General features: G+C 41.7%; 1 protein-coding gene across 6 annotated transcripts in view; it reads right to left on the bottom strand.

The window, feature by feature from the left end:
* The window catches only part of MIB2 (MIB E3 ubiquitin protein ligase 2), an 83377-nt gene that overhangs the window by 20014 nt on the left and 37267 nt on the right, over nt 1-26096 (bottom strand). For 5 of the 6 annotated variants that reach the window (XM_063436378.1, XM_063436380.1, XM_063436382.1 and 2 more), the window contains exons 4-13: nt 20212-20318; nt 14180-14374; nt 13948-14090; nt 13118-13225; nt 10989-11093; nt 6501-6663; nt 5177-5310; nt 4484-4632; nt 3037-3193; nt 2787-2941 (exon numbers count right to left, since the gene is read on the bottom strand). In XM_063436378.1, the coding sequence (XP_063292448.1) occupies nt 2787-2941; nt 3037-3193; nt 4484-4632; nt 5177-5310; nt 6501-6663; nt 10989-11093; nt 13118-13225; nt 13948-14090; nt 14180-14374; nt 20212-20318 (1416 nt within the window). The remainder of the gene's footprint in view (nt 1-2786; nt 2942-3036; nt 3194-4483; nt 4633-5176; nt 5311-6500; nt 6664-10988; nt 11094-13117; nt 13226-13947; nt 14091-14179; nt 14375-20211; nt 20319-26096) is intronic. The other variant, XM_063436383.1, reaches the window with a different exon arrangement.

Genomic DNA, 26096 nt, shown 5'->3' with positions numbered 1-26096 from the left:
TAGATATAAGTGCCCGCAGAAAAAAGACCCCCTCCCAAAAAAACAGGATGCAAAATACCCCCCACAAGCCGTCCCCAATGGGGCACTTCTTCAAGGGGCTGGCACCAGAAAAGGAACGTAAGGGAGTCCCCCCGCGGACCTCACTCACCCGCCGTGTACCATTCTCGAGGGAGGGGATGTACCGTCGCTGTCGCAGCTCCAGGCACTGCAATGTCGCCTGTGTCTTGTACCCCTAGGTCGTGCAGGAATGCCGCCGGATCGCCCCCAGGGTGTAGGATCTTAGAGCGCCCATCCTTAAAGGCCATCAGGCGGAACGGATGGCCCCACGCGTATTTAATAGAGTGCTGTTGGAGCAATTCAGTTATAGGCCTCCATTCCCTCCTCTGTCTCAGGGTGTCTGGTGTCAGGTCCTGAAATAGGGCCAATTCAGCTCCTCTATACTTGATTTGGTTTTCCCTTCCATATCTCATCAAAGCATCCTTTGTTTGAAAAAACTGAAATTTGATGATGATATCCCTGGGTCTGGTATCATTTGGCCGTCTGACCCTGAGAGCCCTATGAGCCCTCTCAACATGCCAGAGGTTTTCCGGTATGTTTGGTAGCAATGGTTTAAATATGGCGAGTACCACCTCAATCAGGGAGCCTTCCCCCTCTCTCTCTGGCAAACCCCGCAGTCTGATATTGTTCCTACGCGAGCGGTTGCCCAAATCTTCTAGCGCATATTCAGCCACCGCTAACCTGGATGTTAACAGGTTAATTTGCGCAGCGGCTGCATTGTGAGCTTCCACTGTGGACTCCACTCTTTGCTCTAGCACTGCTGTTCTATTGCCGAGTGCCTGTATCTCCGCCTTAACTTAACGGCGGTATTTCTAGCTATCTCTGTCGCTAGGTAGGATCTTACCTCCGCCAAGGTAGCCAGTATCTGTTTGGCGTCAGGCTCTTGGGATCCCGAAGTCCCGCTGGATGCCGGGCTGGAAGGAGATCGCGGCCCTCCAAGGCTTTCCCGTCCGCCATCTTGGGTGTTCCTCATGGCGCGGGAGGCCGCAAAGAGATCTGCCACCGTCGCTCCCTGTTCAGCCTGTTTTTTGGTCGGCTTCTTAGGGGCCCGCTTTTCCATCTCGGGTCTCCCTTCAGTTTGATCCGCAATCGGTCTCGGAATGCCGCTTCTGTTAGCCGTTGATCCAGTGGTCCCGGCGGAGCTCACACGGACACGTCCAGCTCGCTCCCACCTCAGACCACGCCCCGGGCCGAATGGTTCTTATCTGCCGTCACATTCTATGTTAGAAGCATAGTGAAGGCATTTCTGAGCTGGATAATGTTTTGGCCTAAATTCAAAGCAATTCCCAAATCAATTACTTTGATTTTTTATTTCTCTTCTTTTTCCATATTTTTCAGAGACATTTACTATAACAGTTGGACAGTCCGAGGACAGCTAGTCATCAATATGCTAGACCTGCAAACCCATCCATGAATATATATATTTTTTTTAATGGAACATGCTGTGAATTTTAATTTTTTTCTGCTTTTATCACCTTAGTTTGTCTACGATTTGTGTACTTTACAGAAAAAAAACATAAAAAAATACATATATTCTAATGTGACGTTGCATCACATCAGATAAGATATATAACTGTATCTCCTTCTGTATATATATATATATATATATATCCTCTAGATAAGTGGTTCCCATGCATGAGTCCCCTTTGTATCTGAAAACATTTGTTAACTGCAATATATAATAGTTCAAGTTAGGGATCGACTGATATCATTTTAACAGAGCCGATAACGATACAGATTATAGTCTGTCTCCTTTCGGGTCCATTTCTGATAACTGGTGCCGATATTCTGTGCATTTAAAGTTGTGAAAAGGCAACACAATTTTTACACAATTCTGGCATTAAACAAACACGCTGTCAGCAATCACACTCCTATCACTCTCAGTCAGCCGGCCCCGTGCATCGCAGTTTATTATTCCCTGCCCTCAGCTTAGCTCTGCATGAGGGGACTCACAGGGAAGGATGATGTGGGCTCGCGACGTGGCACCTCATTGGATGGCAGCTGAAGTTTCCAGATGCGGAATACAGTGTGTGGTGATTGGGAAAGGTGAGTGAGTTATCGGTAATATCGGTAAATTGCAAGACTGATACAGATGATCAGAAATATGCAGAATATCGTCTCTAATGATGGTTGGAATGGGTAATCGTTCTACGTCTAGTTCAAGTCTAATTACCCAGTTCACAGGCCCCTCCCCTTCATTCCCAAAGTCTCTCCACACAATTCTGTCTTCCTCCTGTGCACAGTCTCCCACTTGTGTTTCTTCCTCTATTCTGCTCATCTCACCCTTTTGCCATTGCTCTCTTCCATGAGGTTTTCTTTATCCTGTTGAATTTCCCTGCAAATTGCTATTATATAAACTCAGCACAGTCTGATTACAAATATTCACTACTGCAGACCTCTACAATCCTCTTACATGTGTTCTTTGACTCCCATACAGCGTTTGGCACTCATGCGGCTAATGAATCTTGAGCTTAATACATTGCAACATAGTTCAAAGTGATGACTACATGAATATTTTGGAATTGGTATGCAAAACTTTAAACCACATCAAACGTCTCGATAATGAGATCGGATTTCAAGAGTTTTAGATGTATGATTTACATTTTATAAGAATTTGAAAAAAGTGGTGAATTAATAAGAATACCAATACGAACAATTACAAATGTTGCTCGGCTACCTAATCAGAACAATACTTCTAGGATTAATTACTTTCTATACAGACGACTTACACTATGTTCCCCTTTAGAGTAGAGTGGTGTAGAAGATTGAATCCTTGACTATTCTGTACAGTGAAATCTATATTGGGGACTTCCGTGAGGATTTCAATGATGCTTCTGAAATCTGCTGTGACGGCGCAGTGTAACGGCGTGTCCCCATGTGAGTCCTAAGATAACAGACATCAGATTATTACCTTTTTTAATGTGATTTCATCATAAAAAGTGGGTAAAGGGGATACAAACAGTGAACACGTTTTCTCACCTGGATATTGATTGTAGAGTTTGGAATACAGAGAACTTGAACTACTTCGGCGAATCCCTTGTTAACCGCAATGTACAGCGCGGTGAACTTGGCATTGTTCAGAAGTTCTGTATCGGCTCCTTTTGCCAGTAGCACTCTTATTACGGCCGCCTGGTTTCTGGGGAGGGGGAGTGAGAGTTGAATGTTATGAAAGTATATAGAAAACACACAACAGCTGTGATTAATTTTAATTACGTAATTGTACTGGTCTGGAAGATATGACCTTGAACACAGTGATTGAGGCTGAACTGTCCCTTTATTCCTAGGGCTACAGGTTACATATATTTTGTGACTCTTAGACAGTCAGCCAAGTGATAGTCTAAGCGCTAAATCAACTCTGCACAATTGCATATGTTATGGTGCTGAAAGTACACATCTCCCTTCTAAAGGTGGCTAAAAACGACAATGATTTTCAAAACTTGCTGCAGCTATAAGTTGACCTATGGACCTGCTACAAAAAGGGAACAAGAGATGCTTTCCCCTTTTTAGTGTCTGATTGCTCCAATTCGTGCGCATGCAAAACTAGGTCTGACTGGTGTCTACTCTTCTGCAGAGTCCAAGCTGTGCAGATACTTGGTCGGCAGCACAACATTGTTGGACACAGGCTGCTTTACAAGACTCTGAACCAGACTTTGTATAAACGGACAGCAGTCACTGTATAGCTGTTATCAGCTTATAGAGCACTTCTACTCATCCTACGTGATGCATGGAACAACAGATGGGGGATAAACCACTTCTCATAAAACCTGCTGTATAGGTGTTTATAGGATAAGAACCGACCCCATAGACCAGAATAAAATATTCCTTCCTCTTTCTGGTCAGGGAGGAGTCTTCCAGCTGCTGACACATTTGCCTGTACAAATACAGCAACTCTAGAAACTTAAGGTTATTGTTTAATTGTTTCTTAATGCATAAAAACTAGGGTCAATTCCTGCCTATTGTGTCCCTTTACCAATGACATGTATTATATGGGGCAATCCTCTGGCGCAGGGAATTCCCAACCCAGTCCTCAAGTACCCCCTAACAGTCCATGATTTAGCGATTACCAAGTTGTGTCTAAGGTGTTTTCAGAAGAAGAAAAAAAAAAAAAACACTTTAGACACAACAGTGTCATCTCTAAATCCTGGACTGGTAGGGGTACATGAGGACTGGCTTGGAAACCCTTGCTATAGAGCTAGGGTTCCCAACGAAGTCCTCAAGTACCCCCTACCATTTTAAAGTGTTTTTTTTCTTCTAAAAACACCTTTGACACAACAGGGTAATCCCTAAATCCTGGACTGCTAGGGGGGACTTGAGGACTGGGTTGGGAACCCCTGTTCTAGAGCCTAATCGTTTTAGGCACTCTAAACAAGCTTCTTTGTCTTACAAACATGACCGGATACAGTCACCCGCTGGTAGCTAACCGTACCCATAAGCGGCATAATGCAGAGCAGTGTCCCCTTCATCATCCTTAAGGTCAATATTAGCATTGGCTTGAAGCAAGATCTTCACCACCTCTATATATCCCAAGTGGGATGCCACCTGTAGAGCTGTCTTGCCCTGATTTCGTATATCCACCTACAATGGAAGGAAAAAAAAGAAATGCTTGAAATACAGGCGTCACACAGTACAGTCTTAATTTAGACATAGATCTCCAGTCAAGCCCTGGGATGTGTCTTTTTTTTTTTGTCACCATCTGAAACTTCACAGATGAGTATTCAACCTGCCCCAGATTCTTCTAATGATCAGCTGCAAAGTGTTTTTTCCAATAATTATACAGTTTTTTTTTTCTTTTGACATGAATGACAGTATAATACTGAACGACTGGACTTGAGACGTAGAATTTTATTAAACAAGACTGATTGTGTTAAACAGCTGTGGCTCTGGTTAGTGTAATTTTATGGTGAGGAATTCAACTGGACGCAAGCCAGGGCTAGCTAAACGATCAGAGGACAATCAGGCACATGGAAACACGTAACAGGGAGATTATTGTTATTATATTTCCTTACAAAGTCTGCAGCTACACCTCACTGTTTACAGTTTTTTTTCCCCAAATGAGGAGATTATCGCAACCTATTTACAAACATGATACCATCACACAAGGATGTGGTATGTTACGCACCTTGTCCGGATGTTTCTGTAGCATCTCCTTCACTTTGGCTGCATTGCCGTGCGCCGCTTCAATAACCAATGAACTGGGGCTTTCACAATCAGTCTTCTGAGCAAGCAGTTTCTCAAAAATGGAAACCAGCGTGCCTGCCAATAGAATGGAGTTCAGTTTTAGGCACAGTCTCCCTGTTGCATCATCTGACCCGTTTCTAAAGGCAGATGTTTAGTTGGCATTCAAGGCAGTGCAATCATCTGTGGTGTAGAATTTTAAAGTTTCAATCAACAAACCGGGAAGGTGTCCATTTAATGTGCAATTTGGGTTGAAGGGACACTGGTGGGAGGATTTACTTGTCAGTTATGTAAATCATTATAGAGCTAACGATTTCAAAATATAAAACTCACCTAGTAATGTGCCTCTTTTTGGCAAATCCTCTGATACTTATTCAGAGTCCATGATGTCATCCAGGAAAAGGCTGAGATTCTCAGCAAATTATAGTCTCCCAAAGCCTTCTATATGAAGATCACTGAGCATGCTCATGTGTAGGAGGTTATATGTGCACACACTTAGCAATTTGTAATGTAATTAAACAGATTCAAACACATATGCTACAGAACTGCTCACAGTTTCTTCACCAACACTATTAACAGCCAGCTTCCACTCATTGACATTTAAAGGGACACAGCAATCTATTTTATTCACTGGTTTTCAGCCAGTGCACGGTGGCACATTGGAGACTGAGGAGCCATCAAAGTGGGCCACAAACACATAGTCCCGATTTGTCTTAGTATATCTTTGACTTGGTTGGAATTTCAGAGAAATGTCAGCACAATCAATATGAGCATTTCATAAAAATGATATCTTTATGAACTACTCATGTCGGAGGGAGGGAGACAGTGCCACTTTAATTAACCTACTGTGTTACACGAATGAAGGGAGAAGTCACACTCAATCCAATGGACAACAGGTGCACTGGAGCAGGACAAGCAATCCCACAACGCTAAGGCAAACATAAGAATGGTCTCCAGGCACTCAGGATGTTCAAACCAAGGGCAGATTTATTGGGCCAAGAAAATGTGATAGAGCAGCAATGTTTCAACCTGCTACGAGGTCTTTGTCAAGCTTGACTATATTAAGCCTAAGTTATGCAATCTAATGTTCAATTCACAGTTCAATGTCTAGTAAACAAACCTACTATTTCACAAATACAGAACATACTATGTAATATGACTAAAATTAGATTAGGGTTCACCACAGAGAGTAAACAAAGCATGGTTAACATGAATGCTTAAAAAAAAATATTGCAATTATATTATATAATTTCCTGTATTATTCTCACTTTTTGGCTCCTTGTTGTTTTCAGTAGTCATGAAGTTAGCGTCTCCTTCTCGCTGGTATGCCGCAAGACAGGCTGGATTGAAAGTCCAAGACTGACCGCCGACCGATACCCTCATATCTCCATCCCCAAACACTTTGATCACCTTGCCGATTTGTCCTAGTGCCTGATAAAATGGAGATACTCTGTGAAACAGGATTTGTTAGCGAGAGATTGCCGAGACTTGACATGAATAATCTGTAACCTCTGTGTATACGTTTCTCAAGTAGAATAGATGGTGTTGGTACTAAACATATTTTTCAAATATAAAAGAATGACAGTGAATACAAAGACAGCTATATAATTGGGTCCCACCTTGGACGATATCTGCATCTAGGAAACGTTTAGCATTATTTTTAGACATTACAAAACACTTGATAAGGAAGAAAAACAAATGCAAAATGAAAACAAATGAAAAAGGTTTGAAATGTTGAATATTTTATAACCTTGTCTATCACGACCGTACCTAACTTTTCAATTTGTTTATTATTCACGGTTTGTTAGTGCATTGGTAATCACAACCTTACCTAACTTTTCAAAATGTTTATTATTCACTGTTTGTTAGTGCATTGGTAATATCAGGGATTTCTAATAAAAAATAATTTTCAAAAAATGTAAAATCACTGTTTGATATGTTTTACAATAAAATCTTGCATGCATTATAGGCTCTGTGGGTATGTGTATACACGTAAGTTATTATCTCTTTTTAGTGCTTCTCCCAGTGTACCTAATGCTGTATGGAAATGGCCATCTTTAGTCCTTTATGGTCAGAAGGACAGCTTGTATGACAAAAAACTATGCAGCAAACTAAAGGGACGCTCCACTGCCCATACACCAAACAAATAAATGAATGAAAAAAAATAAAAATAAATCACTGTTTATTAGATATACCCAAAATGATAACAGGCATGCATTTAATTAGGTACCTTTCCATATCGCTAAAAGCAGTTCACAAAAGTAGCAGATCTCTTGTCTGAAGCCTTTGCAAGGCCTCCCCTTCTAACCCCAGACTTTCCGTGGCTGTCCAATCACAGACTTCCCAATGCAGCTCAATGAGAAGTCTTTACAAGGCAGATGCTCTGAGCCATAGCTGCCTCTTGAGTATAGCTCCACTGAGCTAAACAACCAGGAAGCAACAGGGTCCGTTGTCTGATTGACAGCCAGGGGTGTGTAACTAGTTTAATTTATAAAAGTGCCAATTTCTAATGTAATCTGCACTTTTTGTAAAATAAAAAATAGGACACACTTTTCACACATAAAGCACTTCAACATGTTAAGGTTTATACGGACATCATTACACACAAAAAATGCACTTTAAAATTATTTCCAATCTTTAAATTGTGCATGATCTAAACAAATAAGCACTTTTCACCAAGAGGGCTAAAGATGGCCACCGCAGACAGAAAGGGTAAACAAGGAGACTCTTTAAAAAGACGTATTAAAGGAACACTATAGTCACCTAAATTACTTTAGCTAAATAAAGCAGTTTTAGTGTATAGATCATTCCCCTGCAATTTCACTGCTCAATTCACTGTCATTTAGGAGTTAAATCACTTTGTTTCTGTTTATGCAGCCCTAGCCACACCTCCCCTGGCTGTGATTGACAGAGCCTGCATGAAAAAAAAAACTGGTTTCACTTTCAAACAGATGTAATTTACCTTAAATAATTGTATCTCAATCTCTAAATTGAACTTTAATCACATACAGGAGGCTCTTGCAGGGTCTAGCAAGCTATTAACATAGCAGGGGATGAGAAAATCTTAATTAAACAGAACTTGCAATAAAGAAAGCCTAAATAGGGCTCTCTTTACAGGAAGTGTTTATGGAAGGCTGTGCAAGTCACATGCAGGGAGGTGTGACTAGGGTTCATAAGCAAAGGGATTTAACTCCTAAATGGCAGAGGATTGAGCAGTGAGGCTGCAGGGGCATGTTCTATACACCAAAACTGTTTCATTAAGCTAAAGCTGTTCAGGTGACTATAGAGTCCCTTTAATTTATATGTATTTATTACAAAATAAGACTCAATAAGGCTATACTGTATTTAATCTTCTATTTTCAATAAAGTGATTAAAGTTTTACTTTAATAATTACAGAGTACAACTACTTTAGAACTTACAAGTGTTTCAATACATTTCAAAAGCCAATAGAAAATATATTTTTTTTGTAGAAAGATGCACACCGCTTAAAATGACTGGGATACCAATTTGTAAGAAAATCACATTTATTAAACTAAAATACGGTAGGTTGTTCTATGTGCCCCTCCCCCCAAAAAATAATAATAATAAATATATATATATATATATATATATATATATATATATATATATATATATATATACACACATATATATTTTTTAAACAAATTTACATACTTTACAATTCGTTAATTCTCCTGTAATTTATTTATTTTGTGTGTCGACAGTAGTTTTGTGTTGAGTGTTTTCCTACAGTGATTTCCTCTGCTATTACTTGGAAGTGATTTAACGATCCATGTTTAGAGAGATGGATAAAATATTAATTCTTATTTTTACAAGCCAAGAGAGTTAAAATGTATATTTTGCATTTGGAAAAAAAAAAAATGAATAAAAAAAAAAAAAAAAAAGACGATCACAATGCCAGCAGGTGGCAAACTTAACTTAGAGACAATTCCTCTTCACCTCAAGGCAGGCCAGTTCAATACAATGTACGTTCAGGAATGATCATGTTGCCATGGGAACTGCTCTGTTGCCATGGCAAAGTGCTTACTCAAATGTTGTATAGTCCTTAATAGGGATTAAATGAATACAGTGTGTCTAATCAATCAAAGGAGATGCTGACCTATGTTACAATTAACCCCTGCTCGACAATCGTAAGGCATAAGCAATTTAGATGTCATCAGTCGCATAGGGATTAAATGGACTCTAAGGTTATAATAAGTAGACACGATTTGGAGAGATAGATTATTTTGGGTCGCAACTGAAATCAAAAAAAGAGATCAGGTGCAGTGGGTCCAGGAGTCAGTTCATTCAGAAAGGCTTATTCTAATGTATTCTGGTGATTCAGAAGGAGCACAGCACTTGCATATATGGGGTGTATGTCTTTAAATCTGCTAAAGGCAGAGTCAAATTTTGCTACACACCAAATAATATACTTTTGATTTAAAGCTCCAAACAGGAGAGAATCCAAATCAAAGGCCTCGATTTACTATGTTAGGCCCAATACTCAGCCATAACCTCTTCTTCCACCCAAAGGTCCATGAGTTGGGGTAATATTTAAAGGTGGGCCAGGGATTCTAAATGCACTGGCCAAACAAAAGACCAGGTGTGTCCAGGCCATAATACAAAAAAATGTACACCACCAAATAGGAAACAGTGGATGCTGATACTCCTGCTACCGCAAAAAAAAGTCCCAGGTCATCGATCCCAATTAAAGCCATAATATTTTCAGATCACAGCCAAGTTTGTGTTGTTTTTCTGGTTTGTTTTATTTATAGATATGTTGCCATGAGTTAAATATACTCCATGATGTTAAAGTTAGGGGTTAGCTCTTGTCTCAGGTCACAGAAGTACCACTAAGTATGCAAAAACGTGCAAAATTTTTTTATGAAAAAGCATCTTGAAGTATCAGGACAGTAAAGAGACACTATAGGTAACTTGGGTAGGTCTGATATCGGTTAAGGGAGTGAGTGGGTGTGACGGGCATATAGGTAAGTCCATAACTCAATTATCTCCATGGACAACATGACTCCCCACAAAGGGGGCCCACTGTCCTGGTGCACATTAGCAAAAGGATGAGGAGCTGCCCGTTAAGAGTTGCCAATCAGGATGAGTACTTGCAAATCCAAAAGCTGCTTGGGTGATGATGATTGTTGCTGGATGCACATTACCATATGCAGCACCAATCATACGAGAGATGGGGTGGTCTTTGGACTTGTAAGCACCCTTTCCTGGGAGGAAGTGCATGCGAGTTCCTCCATATTTGGAGTGACAATCAATTCATTAGTATGAGTTTACATGTGAGCCTGGACATATAAATCCTGGCTCTCTGAGTGACGGGGCTTGTTTGCAGAGCTCCATGTTCAAGCCATATTTTGCTAGTTTGAAAAACATGTCAAGTGAAAGATTACAAGGACATTTCATTTTTTTAAAATTAAGTGCATACAGGTTTTATTCACTTTCTGGGAATTGTTGCGGTTTCACAAGGGAAATGCAATTTTAAGGCCATAATTGCTCGATTGAGATATTTCTCTACTCTAAATTATTTTGGTCTAAAATCTATAATTCTACTGCCAGTTTAATGAATAAATCCTGTATTTGTATAATCAAACATGTCTGTAAAAATTAACACAAAAATTGTTTTCCCAATATTTTCAGCGGGTAATTAGAAAATTCAGGTTATCAGTAATAGGGATAGTAAGAGGCAAAGATCTATGAAAAGAATGCTTGTGTGTAGTAGGGATGCAACTGCACTCACAGGGGCCATATCATCTGTCCACTCCCCATGACCAACTTGGAGCTTCTTAACTGAATCCATGCAATCCATCACACGCACAGCATCACCAACCCAAATGCTGTTGTGCTAAAAATGAAAGAAAAATAATAAGAATAAAACAAAAAGGTTTTTCGGATTTCTAATTGATGCAAAAGAAAAACGGAGCAACAAATGAAAAATAAAGTACAATGCGTTTAAGATGTGTGAAAGCACCACCCCATACGTAATTATGAGTGCAGATAAATCTCAATGATTAGCTGACTTAGCACAAGACATGGATTGTGTCACTCATCCAAAAACAGGGCCTGGCGTGGCCAACAGTTGTTGATGCTGTAATGAAAGCCAAACACCCACAGACTATCATCTCCCACATAGGTCAATCGCTCTCATTGATAAATCAAGCAGAAACGCTTCTTTTAGAGATAATCTCACCCTTTTTGATAAATTTGACAATACTTTGTTTTGGTGCATCACAAACATGCTTCCTATTTGTTTACAAAACAGTGAAAGGGATATTTAAGCACCAAATCAACTTTAGCTTAATTAAGTAGTTCTGGTGTATAGATCATGCCTCTGTTGTCTTACTGATCAATTCTCTGCCATTTAGGAGTTAAATCACTATGCATGCATAGTGATTTTATGCAGCCCTAGTCACACCTCTCTGCATGTGACTTGCACAGCCTTCCTAAACACTTCCTGTAAAGAGTCATGTAATGTTTACACTTCCTATATTACAAATTTTGTTTAATTTAGAATTTCGTATCGCCTGCTCTGTTAATAGCTTACTTGGCCCTGCAAGAGTCTTCTATACTTAATTAAAATGCAATTTATAGAGCAGCAGATAACTTTTTAAAGTAAGCTGATTTAGCACAAAACCATTCTGTTTTCGTGTCAGTCACGGCCAGTGGAGGTGTGGCTAGGTCTGCATAAACAGAAACAAAAGTGATTTAACTCCTAAATGGCAGTGAATTGAGCAGTGAAACTACAGAGGCATGATCTATACAGCACAACTGCTCCATTAAGTTCTTTTGGTGACTATATTGTCCCTTTCATAGAGCAGCTTTGGTGTATAGATCATGCACATCCAGGCTCACTGCTCAATTCTCTACCATATAGGAGTTAAATTATTTTGTTTTTGTTTATGCAGCCCTAGCCACATCCCCTATGGGTGTGACTCAGAGCCAACATGAAAAAACAAAACAGTTTTTATTTTCATTCAGATCAAAAAGTTTATCTCCTGCTCTCATTCTTACAATTATATAAAATTACCCGAACAAAAAGAAACATGTTTTCAATGGGTATGAAAAAAATTCAAATTAAATAAATAAAAAAGCCACATAAAACAAAAAGCAGAGCCCTTCTACTATGTTTCCACTCAGATTCACTTCCACATTATCCTTTAAAACCGACCAACACTAAATGATCACAGTGGATCTCTGTGACTTCCTGTTGATGGAAACCATTCCAAGCACCAGGTATAGCAAGACCTACAGCATTCCATGTTATAGCAAAAGAAACACAAGAATGCATATATCTTGTAAATTAAAAAGCAAGAACTATTAAAATAGACACGTTAACATTCACCAACATGTCAATACTCAGATTTAAATTTTGGTAAACTTGGAAAGCATACTAGAAATGAAATAAGACCCAATCCATGACAGACTAACATGAACTCTTCTCTTTACTATATCATAAGATAAACTTATTTGGCCTTTTTGAAAAGCAACAAAAACAAGTATTACATTTACGTATAAAGTATTTTGCCAGGAACACAATATTAAGTTTAATTTGTATGCAAGTTTGATGGCATTACCATGATCTTGTGAAAGTTTAGAAGCAGTCAATTATCCACAGTAGTAGAATTTGTAATGCTAATGGTTCTGATATTTTCTTGTTTGTAAAAAATGTAAGTTAAGGTAACTATGCTGCCAGCCACAACTAACATGCCGTTCGAAAATGTTCCTTATTAATCATAAAATTGCTTGTTAGGCATGGGTCGAACACATATCTGCACATAGGTTACAAATCAAGTGGGCGTTACTAGAATTAGTAAATATCATATTATCCTTAATCAATTTTGCCATGACGATTACATTTATTCCCTGTACCTTTGTTAACGCCCCTGGATGAAAAGTCCAACGCGTTTCGCTATTGTATTGTACACGGACATCACCCCGTTCTGTGATTCTGTGAACTGTTCCTGTTTGACCTATAAACTGCATAAGCAAAACAACTAGTTAAAGCAAACCTTTAAAGTTTAGCTAATAAATCTTTCACTTTAGATCTATGACTAGAACAGCTGTTCATATTTACCTAAAAATGAAAATAAGTCACACTCATGAAAGGGCACATGTCAAAGTAAAAAATATACTTCTACTTATTAAAATACACTCTGAATCTTATTTTTGAAACACTTAGTGGTTTCTTATGGTCAAGCAACAGTCCAAGGGCTTATGTGCTTACTTTTCTATTCCAATGCAGACACTGACAAAACCTGGACTGTGGCTGGGTCACAAGGACTGATTTGGAAACCAGTGATTTAAAGGGAAGTCAACCTATCAATAAGCCATATCTCAAATCAGCAAAGCTGTTCCTGTACTGAAGATCTAAACACAATAACATAATATATAAATGTTTTAAACTAATTATTGGTACAAAACATTTTAAAGTGTGCAGTTTCTCCAGGAGAAGAGACAGGAGATCCATCCTAGATGAACCTGTGGTTTTCGCATGATATATGCACAAGTTGAATCAGTCTCATACTGCAAAAGTATAACCTCCATTTGACGTCTCTAGAAGCCAGACTTATTGCTACAGCAGATTTTTAAAAACTGCATTTATAGCCCACCACGGGAAAGCAGGGCTTAATGAAGAAAAGTTGTTGTGGTGCTTGTAGTGACCCTTTTAGCTATAATAGTTATGTAAGTGCATGCATTACCTCTGCCATTTTGGGATTCCACCCTCCATGCCCCTCTTGCATTTCCCGCAAAATTTCAATGTCCAGTAGACATTTTACTTTGTCCCCATGTTGAAATGGATGTCTGTCTGAGTTTTCCTTTCGTTGAATCTCAGCTGGTTTACCTAAAATTGATCGAAATGTCTTGTATTAAACAGAAAACAATTTACGATGGTTCTTTAAACTGTAGTACCAACAGTAAACAACTGCATACCAAGCTTGGGCAAGTGGTCTTTGTAATAATGGCCCGCAGAAGCGTCAGTGATACATCTCAGATCCACCTTGCCTTTGTGCCCAACTCTGTATACATTAGTGGTTCCATCTGCCCATGTTACACTAGCCACGCTTCGGCCAGTCTCTACGTCCCATCCACGAATATCAACAACTCGGCCAACTTTTGCTTCCCCACCTAGTGAACAGAGCAAGAACAGAGCATAACCATAATGGTGCTACACCATTCACTTTTGTATATCTTATACTAATTAGAGTTAATCTGGCCATGGGTACACATATGACGGGACACATTTTAATATAATCAGTTGTAAGCTACCATAATGGCATGCAACAGGAAGCAGGGACGTAAAACATTTAAATTGTGGTTGCTCCATATTTAGAATTTTTCCACACAGGTGATTTTTGTGATGGTGAAACAATTCTTCACTCTCTAAATAAACATGTACACAAGTAAATGTTAACGCGACACTATAGTCACCAGAACCACTGCAGCTTAATGTAATGGTTCTGGTTTCCATAGCATGTCTCTGCAATGCAAACACTGCCTTTACAGAGAAAAGTCAGGTTTCACTTTGCTGCCTAATAGCACCTCTTGTCACTAAATGTGCTTCCTGGGTTAAGTTCTATAATGTATGCAGGACCAATTTTCAGCGTCTCCACGTTCTGCATTGAGACACTGAATGCTACTCAAAAGGATGCACTTATTCAATACACCTCTATAAGGCGATGCTGATTGGCACACTAGCCTCCCTATGGTTTCCTATGGGAAAGTATTGGGTTGGTTTAGATCATCAGCCTAGGAGGCAGGGACACCAGTGCGCTGCAGGATATAAGGTAAAACCTTTTTTTTTACCCCTTAAAAAGGGAACACCCAATAATCAAAATAATCAGAAGGACACTATAGCTTTAGCATGGGCGTAGGAACCGGGGGGGATGGGGGGGACGTATCCCCCCCAGCAAATCATGCGGGGGGGACAGGTAATGGGGAAATCCCCCCCAGCTCCGCCGGCCCCCCTTTTGCTGCAGCCGCCCGAGCGCTCTGCAGAGAGCCTCAGGCGGCTGCAGCTCTGCCCGGGCTGGTGCGTCCATGAGGGCGCACCGCCCGGGTGCAGCCAGAGGAGAGGGGCTGACAGGAGGGAAGCGCTCAGCGCTCCCTCCTGTCACTCCCTCTATGTAGCGTGGCCGAGCCTTGTATAGTCCGTCGGTACAGGGAGCATCTGTCTCCTGTACCCGGCCGGACTAAAAGGAAGTGAACACTGAGTGTGCACTTCCTGTTAGTCCGCCGGATACAGGAAACAAAAGCTCCCTGTACCCGCGGACAGTACACAGCTCGGCCACGCTACAACACAGGTAGGGGAGGGGGGGGGGGAGATAAAGAAACAGGGAGGAGGGGGGAGATAAAGAAACAGGGAGGGGGGGGAGATAAAGAAACAGGGAGGGAGGGGAGAGGATAAAGAAGCAGGGAGGGGGGGAAGAAAGAAACAGGGAGGGGGGATAAAGAAACAGGGAGGGAGGGGGGGGATAAAGAAACAGGGAGGGAGGGGGGGATAAAGAACAGGGAGGGGGGATAAAGAAACCGGGAGGGGGGGAGAGGATAAAGAAGCAGGGAGGGGGGGAAGAAAGAAACAGGGAGGGAGGGGGGGGGTAAAGAAACGGGGGGGATAAAGAAACAGGGAGGGAGGGGGGGATAAAGAAACAGGGAGGGAGGGGGGGATAAAGAAACAGGGAGGGAGGGGGGGATAAAGAAACAGGGAGGGGGGAAAGAAAGAAACAGGGAGGGATGGGGGAAGAAAGAAACAGGGAGGGAGGGGGGGAAGAAAGAAACAGGGAGGGGGGGAGAAAGAAACAGGGAGGGGGGATAAAGAAACAGGGAAGGAGGGGGAGGATAAAGAAACAGGGAGGGAGGGAGGGAGGAGGGATAAAGAAACAGGGAGGGGGGAAAAAAAAACAGGGAGGGAGGGGGGATAAAGAAACAGGGAGGGAGGGGGGATAAAGAAACAGGGAGGGAGGGGGGATAAAGAAACATGGAGGGGGGGATAAAGAAACAGGGAGGGGGATAAAGAAACAGGGAGGGAGGGGGGATAAAGAAACAGGGAGGGAGGGGGGGAAGAAAGAAACAGGGAGGGATGGGGGATAAAGAAACAGGGAGAGGGGGGGAAAGCAACAGGGAGGGATGGGGGATAAAGAAACATGGAGGGGGGGATAAAGAAACAGGGAGGAGGGGGTAAAGAAACAGGGAGGGGGGATAAAGAAACAGGGAGGGAGGGGGGATAAAGAAACAGGGAGGGAGGGGGGGATAAAGAAACAGGGAGGGAGGGAGGGAAGAAAGAAACAGGGAGGGGGGATAAAGAAACAGGGAGGGAGGGGGGATAAAGAAACAGGGAGAGGGGGGAAAAGCAACAGGGAGGGGGGTGATAAAGAAACAGGGAGGGAGGGGGGGATAAAGAAACAGGGAGGGAGGGGGGATAAAGAAACAGGGAGGGAGGGGGGATAAAGAAACAGGGAGGGAGGGGGGAGAAAGAAACAGGGAGGGGGGGGGGAGAAAGAAACAGGGAGGGGGGGATAAAGAAACAGGGAGGGGGGATAAAGAAACAGGGAGAGGGGATAAAGAAACAGGGAGGGGGGATAAAGAAACAGGGAGGGGGGATAAAGAAACAGGGAGGGGGGATAAAGAAACAGGGAGGGGGGGATAAAGAAACAGGGAGGGAGGAGGGGGATAAAGAAACAGGGAGGGAGGAGGGGGATAAAGAAACAGGGAGGAGGGGGGATAAAGAAACAGGGAGGAGGGGGGATAAAGAAACAGGGAGGAGGGGGGATAAAGAAACAGGGAGGGGGGTAAAGAAACAGGGAGGGAGGAGGGAGTAAAGAAACAGGGAGGGAGGGGGGATAAAGAAACAGGGAGGGGGGGGGGGAAGAAACAGGGAGGGGGTGGGGAAAGAAACAGGGAGGGGGGGAAGAAACAGGGAGGGGGGAAAGAAACAGGGGGGGGGAGAAAGGGGGAGAAAGAGTGACAAGGGAGGGGGAGAAAGAGTGACGAGGGAGGGAGGGAGGGGGAGAAAGAGAGTGACGAGGGAGAGAGATTGACACACAATCATGCCACCCTTACACACACAGAAACACACAATTCATCCTTACACACACTCGATGCACCCCGTGCACACACACACACAATCATGCAATCCTTACACACACAGAAACACACAATGCATTCCTTACACACACTCAATGCACCCCGTACACACACTCAATGCACCCCTTACAGACGCACACACTGCATCCCGTACATACACAGAATCACACCTTGCAGCCCTTACACATACAAACACAGATTCACACAATGCATTCCTTACACACATATCAGGACATCCCCTACACACTCCACCCCCTGTGAACAAACTCATTGGTGGAACGTGAAGGTGGACCCTGGGACCCAGACCTTGAGCTGTGTAAAGGGCCCCCCAAAAATGGAGCTGCTTCCCGTTCTCACAGAACATTGATTTTTGGGACCAGTTACAAACAGCCTCCAGAGAGCCTGTTCTACACCAGACCAGTGGAGCCAGACGGCAGCTAGAGCCCATCACCATCCTCATCTGGTTGTAAGTAGGCAATCTAGTATATTATTCGTGGCACTAATCTCTAATTTACCTCACATTAAAGAAACACTATAGTCCCCAGAACCACTGCAGCTTAATGTAGTGGTTCTGGTGTCTATAGCCTGTCCCTGCAGGCCTTTTAATGTAAACACGGCGGCACTCCAGCACTGACGTTAGTTAACATGGCAGAAAAATAATTGGAAAGGGTTAGGGGGGCTACTAATAAGGATAGGGGGAGAGGGGTAGGTAGAAAAATAATTGGAAGGGTTTAGGGGGGCTACTAATATGGATGGTAGGAGGGGGGAGGTAGAAAAATTATTGGAAGGGGTTAGGGGAGTACTAATATGAATGGAAGAGGTAGGGTGGGTTCTAATATGCATGGAAGGGGTTAGGGGGTACTAATATGCATGGAAGTGGTTAGGGGGTACTAATATGCATGGAAGGGGTAGGGGGTTAATATGCGTGGAAGGGGTAGGTGGGGTTCTTTTGTGCATGGAAGGGGTAGGGGTGGTTCTAATATTCATGGGAAGGGTAGGGGTGGTTCTAATCAGGAGGATCCCGGCGCTGTATCTGGGTAAGTAAAACCCCTTCCTTGTAGTGACCCTTTAATGTTATTATTTAATCATTTATATAGCGACTGCAAATTCCGTAGCGCTGTACAATGGGATAAACAACTCCTAGTTTTAGAATATACCCGGCGAGTAAAAATGCTATCCCCCCCAGATTTTTTTTGGGTTCCTACGCCCATGAGCTTTAGGGATACTTGTTTGTAAAATTTAAATCTGTATTTGCCTTTTCCTTTCCTATTTAATCGGGTACAGTTAGGGACATGCACTACTTGAGAATTTTTTTCATTAATTTTTTTAAATCAACAAGCAAAAATCTTTAAACAAATATACCAACCAAAATAAATCAAGAAAAACTGATATTATATAAAAAAATAATCTGGTATTTTGGCATCATATATAAATTATATATATATACACATACACACTGAAAAATATTTATAATTTTTTTCAGACCAGTCCACAAAAGGTAGAAACAGGGCACCATTGTGCTCCAGGAGAGAGAAACCGGACATTGGTTCCTGCTCTACATGATTACACTGATCAGACTCCCTCTATTCTCCCCCTGTCAGGATGTTGCAAGATGAATTTCAACTACACATGTGTAAATCTGACAGGCATGCCCATTGCACTTTTCCAGCATTCCTAGGGATAGGGCACTGATTGGTTAGATTAATGCCTCCCATGAGTGGGTGTGGAAAACATAAGAATGAAGAAGCAGGTAAATATAAAAAAACAAATTATATTGACCTTTTTTCTTTTCAGTCTGCAGAATGAGGCAATTACCTTATTCCAATCTATAGCTTTTGAATGACACAATTGTCCCTTTCATTGAATATATTAAAACAGTGTCATTTTATATCATGTAATATGTGACAGTATTACTGTTAAACTTTCCCATAGTCTTATAGAGAGAGAGACTATGCTTGAGCAAGGTAATGACAGCTGGACACTAATGTTATGCAGGAGCCATGTGACTCTGCCTAAGGCAAAGCGATGACATATATTAATAGCAGGAGCCAGTATTCAGACACAAGTTATAGAAGGCCAGCTGGGATTATCTGTTACTGCTTTCAGTGTGTGTTGGAGAAAATGCAATTAACAAAGCATACATTATTTTGGTTCATATAGCACTGTGCGGAGAAAGGTAGTTTCACCACAAATCAGAAAAAAAGATTAAAACTATTTATTAGATTGTACAAATATATAATGAAGACATTTAGGCTAGAATCCCTTTTATTATTTTATTATTTATGTAGCGCCATACAATGGGTATATAAATAAATATTACAAATTTGCCTTAATATTAATTAGTCTCCATGCCATGTCACAGCACAGGTCCTGTAAGTGAGAGAGACTGGCTTGGACAGCAGGCAGGTACTTGATTGACTCATTGGGAGATGAAAAGCAATGGAATTAAAAGGTTACTGCGCAGGGACAGCATTTTAGAATTTTGCTACTGGACTTGCAAGGCAGTGAAGGAATCACTCCCATTTTTAAATACCAGCTCCATGTAGATGTTACAGGGGTCGAAGTGTCTGAGCATTGCCTTCTCCTTTAGGCGACTGATAGCCCGAGAATGTCAGTAGTACGTAGTATTCATCGCAATGTGCGGTCGGTGACCGCTAAACCAGATGTTTCGGGTGCTAGAGGTTCAATAAGCTGAAGTGGTTATGGAAGAGTGAGTACTCATTCTCTGTACCCATGGTCACATCCACTAATAGACTTCATATATAATGGCTGCTTATTGCGTATGTTACCTTCTTACATAACCTGCAAACCCAGCTTTATCACTGGCTACAGTGCGGTTACAATTTAACAAAAAAAGAAATTTCACCATATTCTCTACTTACCATCCTGATTACCCCATTCCCAGTCTGGGCCACGTACAACCTTGGCTCCTTGTAAGATACCTTTCAGTACAACACGAGGCAGGCCTTGGCGTGGGTTCAATAAGACACTGCAAAGAGACAAGAAAAACAAAAACAAAACAAATCAAATCAAATATCTTTAGCTCTCTACCTATCTATAGTTAAACATGTCTAGGTTTGTCAACACCTTTTAAAATGTCAATTTGTAAGTTTTTTTTTTTTTTTATATATAATAGGGTATGCCAAGCACTGGGAATGACGACAAATGTATTTATGAATAAAATTCAAGACATTGGAATCCGGCTCCACTTCTTGTCATTCTCTTCCAAGAAAAAAATATCACAGGGTTATTCCCTAAAATCAACATTTTGTGCATTACATTTCTGTGGAAAATTTGCTCTGGAAAAATTCTCCTACTCAGATAGTCACAACTTGGCTATTTTTGCTACAGTTTCGACATTCGCATATAATTCTCAAAAATTACGTTTAGTGAATAACCCTCTATGTTTAACCAAGACCAAAGTTACTGATTTTCTAATAGAAAACCTGTGTAGTGAAATTGACACTTAGTGGGACTGGTTCCAGGTAGTGTCAGGGTTTCCCACTTGGACTGGAGACAGAATGCTGGATTATACATGTGTGCATCACTGGAAACATTTGTTAGTGTGTAGTGTTTATGGGCTGTGTTTTTCTGGATGGAGTGATAATGTAGAGTGTGTAATTGAGTTATAACATGGGGTTTGCAGTTCAGGGCTACAGCAGTCACGACAAGGATTCACGAGTCGAATGGGGTTCATCAGGAAACAAATGTCCTGCTGCTGTTATTACCTGTCCTACCTTGTAAGTAGGTGCCTCTTTTAGAAAAAATATCAGTCCCTATACTAAGGAAACATGATACTTACTGTGAAAATAAGAATGGAGAAAATATAGACAAAAGACATCTAAAGATGACAAACAAAATAGAGAAAAAAAGGTTACTGGTGTGTTCGTCAATACTGAAATATAATTGTCTTTCTAGGGACAAAGGATGTGAGCTGTAACAAAAATACTGAGAATCCTCAAAAGCTGAAAGTTTGGAAATTTGCAGTGTTTCTGATATTATCTGTGTGTGTTTAAGTTTAGAATGTCCAGGCCATGCCAAAGCTACAATTTGACAGCTTTAACATTAGGTAATGTTCCAGCAAATGATGCCAATTACCACTGGGATTGTCTGAAATGGCTTTGCTGATCATTAAATAACATACTAATTAGCTAAGAAGGACTGTAACTATTAATATATTGCCCAGAGCTTTCAATTTAACAAAGGCTTTAGTGGAAATGTGTCTTTTGAATTAATTTTGTTTGTTCAATAATTATTGCACATCTGTTCTTTATTTTAAAAGAACATGAAACCGATTATTGGAATCAGTGGCAATAAAGAATAAAATGTCCAAAATAGTTGTTTAATGAGTTGATGTCTCCCCCTATTGGTAACACATAATTCTACAAGTTAATCTGGATAAAAGACTTGATGGTAAATAGGCTAAATAGGCTTACCTAAACAGGACCTATGAAGGGTATTGTGTGTGATGGTTTTGTAAACTATTAAGAGGAGTAACCAATTTTAATATAAAAATTAGAGGCTAAACTGAAAGCAAAAAACAGGGTGCAAGAGAATACTGAGAACAGGCAAGAGCTCAATTAGCCTGCCCTTCGGTGGATCCCCGCTCATGCTGGTTTTAGCTCATCTTGTGCCATTACAAAAAGAACCAGGGCCATTTGCATATCAGACTGATCCCACCCAAAAGGGCAGGATAGATCCAAAATTCAGACTGGTTCTCTTTGCATGAGAGATAGAGCAACCCCAGACAATCGTTTCAACCTTGTTAGGCACTGTCAGTAAGGTATAGCCAATATCCCTCTAGGCACCGTGAGCAAGGGATCCACATCTGGATTACCCTTTAAACTTACGAAGAGCAAAAAACAGGGAGCAGGCTAAACTGATTTTAACTACTTGGTGTTAAAATACTTGGCCCAAGCAAATAAAAAATAGATTTCATTATTAAACATGATTAAAGGAGCCATTAGGGGAGGGGTGGCTAAAATGAAGATCCCCAGCTTTAGTATTATTATTATTATTATTGCCATTTATATAGCGCCAGCAGATTCCGTAGCGCTTTACAATATCTTGAGAGGGGGGGATGTAACAATAAATAAGACAATTACAAGAAAACTTACAGGAATAATAGGTTGAAGAGGACCCTGCTCAAATGAGCTTACAGTCTATAGGAGGTGGGGTATTAGAAACATTAGGATAGGAAATATCAAGTAGGAGTGAAGCAGAGCTGGAGGAGAGAGCAAAGCACTATCCCATAGGAGAGCAAGAGACAAGTATGTAAGGGAGAGATTACTCTGGGAGGCCATACGCTTTCCTGAAGAGATGGGATTTAAGGCCCTTCTTAAATGATTGAAGACTAGGGGAGAGTCTGATGGCAGTAGGCAAGTTATTCCATAGGAGAGGAGCCGCCCGTGAGAGGTCCTGCAAGCGTGAGTTGGCCGTACGGGTGCGAGCAGCGGTCAGGAGGTGGTCGCGGGCAGAGCGGAGGGTACGAGGAGGGGCATACCTCTGGATCAGTGAAGAGATATAAGAGGGGCTGGAATTGTTCAGTGCTTTAAATGTATGGGTTAGCACTTTGAATTGACTCCTATAGGATACAGGGAGCCAATGTAAGGACTGGCAGAGGGGCGAGGTGTGAGAGGACCGACTGGATAGGAAAATCAGTCTAGCTGCAGCATTCATTACAGACTGTAGCGGGGCAGTACGGCTTTTGGGGAGACCAATCAGGAGAGGGTTACAGTAATCCATGCGGGAAATTACTAGAGCATGGACAAGCTCCTTGGTAGCATCTTGCGTAAGAAAGGGGCGGATGCGGGCTATGTTTTTGAGTTGGAACCTACAGGACTTGGCAACAAACTGGATGTGAGACTCAAAGGTGAGACCAGAGTCAAGTATGACGCCAAGAAAGCGCGCTTGTAGGGATGGACTTATGTGGATATCACTGACTTGAAGGGAGAGTGAGAGAGGAGGATCAGTATTAGGAGGAGGAAAGACAAGGAGTTCAGTTTTAGAGAGGTTAAGTTTGAGAAAGCGTGACGACATCCAGTCAGAGATGGAAGAGAGGCAAGCAGTGACACGTTGCAGGACGGCCGGGGAGAGGTCCGGTGAGGAGAGGTATATCTGAGTGTCATCAGCGTACAGGTGGTAGTTGAATCCAAAAGAGGCAATAAGTTTTCCAAGAGAGGCAGTATAAAGAGAAAATAGAAGGGGACCAAGGACAGAGCCTTGGGGAACTCCAACCGAGACAGGGCGAGGGGAGGAGGTATCCTTGGAAAAGGAGACACTAAATGAGCGTTGGGAGAGATAGGAGGAAAACCAAGAGAGGACAGAGTCACAGAGACCGAGTGATTGAAGAGTTTGAAGGAGGAGAGCATGATCAACTGTGTCAAAGGCAGCAGAGAGGTCAAGGAGAATTAAATGGAGTAGTGACCTTTGGATTTAGCGGAGATTAGGTCATTAGTCACTTTGATAAGAGTGGTCTCAGTAGAGTGGAGAGGGCGGAAGCCAGACTGAAGAGGGTCAAGGAGAGAGTTGGAATTAAGGAAGTGAGACACACAGGTAAAGACAAGTCTTTCCAAAAGCTTTGATGAGTAAGGGAGTATTGGCAATGCATAATGGGATATGTAGTTCCCCAATACCCAGAGGATCTATTTTCAACCATCCTTGCCTTACGGCATCTGGCCTGTTGGGCACATTGTCTTTATTTGCCATTTTTAAATTTTACATTCCAAATGATAGCTTTAAAGGGACACTATAGTCACCAGAACAACTACAGCTTATTGAATTTGTTCTGGTGTGTAGAATCATTACCTTCAGGCTTTTTGCTGTAAACAGACAAAATGCAGTGTTTACATTACAGCCTAGTGATAACTTCACTGGCCACTCCTCAGATGGCTGTTAGATATCCTTGCTGGGTCATGGCTGCCTAAAATGCATCCAACCATTCAGTATCTCCTGCTTATGTATGCAGACACTGAACTTTCCTCAGAGAGATTCATTGATTGAATACATCTCTATGAGGAGATGCTGATTGGCCAGGGCTGTGTTTGAATCATGCTGGCTCTGCCCCTGATCTGCCTCTTTGTCAGTCTCAGCCAATCCTATGGGGAAGCATTGTGATTGGATCAGGCTACCACTTCTGATGATGTCAGCAGACTGCTTGTTTTTTTTTTTTTTTTAGGCAAACAGCATGCAGAGTTACAGCTTCAGGCTTGAATACAGTAAGATTTTTTACTATATTTATGGAGGCATAAGGGGCCCAGGGGGTCTAGATGGTGGTTTTTAACACTAGAGTCAGGAATACATGTTTGTGTTCCTGACCGTATAGTGATCCTTTAAAGAAAAACTATAGGGTCAGGAACACAAAAATGTATTCCTGTCCCTATAGTGTTAAAAACACCATCTAGCCCCCCTGGTCCCACCTAAATATAGTAAAATCGTATCTCTATTTTTCAGTCTGCTGCTGGTTCTACCCGATTTTCCTCCTTGGCTGACATCATCAGAAGTGTTGATCAAAGCCAATCACAATGCTTTCCTATTGGAAAGTATTTGATTGGCTGAGACTGCCAAGGAAGCAAATCAGGAGCAGAGCAAACACAAGCCAAAAAGAGCCCTGGCCAATCAGCATCTGACCCAGGAAGTAACTCTAGTAGCCATATGAGGAGTGGCCAGTGGAGTTATCACTAGGCTGTAATGTAAACACTGCATTTTTTGCTGCAAAAAGCCTAAAAGGAATGATTATACTGATCAGAACAAATACAATAAGCTGTAGTTGTTCTGGTGACTATAGTGTCCCATTAACAATCTTAGTTATGTCATTATAGTGGCTTAACATCATGTAAAATTGAGTCAACAAACAAATACATTATTATTATTTTTTTTATTTATATAGCGCCAGCAAATTCCGTAGCTCTGTACAATGGGATTGACCAACATTTACATTGACCAACATTTACTATCACTGGTGGTAAAACAGCAGAACTACTGTGCCCATGTGTTTGAAAAAAAGTTGTCAATTTTACACTTTTACAAATAACGTGAGAGGAAACAGAAATATACGTAATAGAAATACAAAGATGTATAAGATGCTCTTTGACATGTAAAATGTATACATGTTCATACGTTTTAAAATTCGTTTTTCATCGTTAAGGTGGAGCTGCTTCTCAATATATTTTGTGGATAATTTTAGATGTATTAAACAAATCGATTAGTCTATATTATATCACATTAAGTTGTCCAGTAGGAGGGGGCGGGGCCGGGCCGCCAAGCCGCATGGCAGCAGAATAATGTGGCTCCGAGCAAGAGCCCTGAAAAAGGGCAGATAACATACTTTTAAAATGCCCTAAAGCTGGAATGCTCGCTGGGACATAATGGGGGATCACCTAAGCTTTCGAAAGATACAGATCTGCAGCCAAATACCCACCGGGAGCACTGAAATTAATGAGGCCGGCCTAGGCACCATCTCCGTCCGGAACAAGCATATTGGCTGACCGGGACCCGTTACCCGACCGCTTGGCCAGGTGAGCGAGCACCCCAGATGCAGAACCATTGATGGGGGGTCCACATGGACGAGAGAGGCGGCCCGCCCCCCCCAGATCGGAGGGGATAATTCCGGCCACATGGAGGCTGCATGCCCCGGAACGGAAACCACCGCCTGGGACACACGCTGACCTCCATTACAGGCACAGGCCACACAAATGTGGCCCGCCTGATAATTACACCTGGAATTAAGGGACATTTATTACCCACGCTACCTTCATCAAGGGGGACT

This window comes from Pelobates fuscus, chromosome 11, assembly GCF_036172605.1.
Source record: "Pelobates fuscus isolate aPelFus1 chromosome 11, aPelFus1.pri, whole genome shotgun sequence".
NCBI classification, from domain to species: Eukaryota; Metazoa; Chordata; class Amphibia; order Anura; family Pelobatidae; genus Pelobates; species Pelobates fuscus.
The sequence above is the reverse complement of the archived record's forward strand: the minus strand, read 5'-3'. Positions and strand labels throughout refer to the sequence as shown.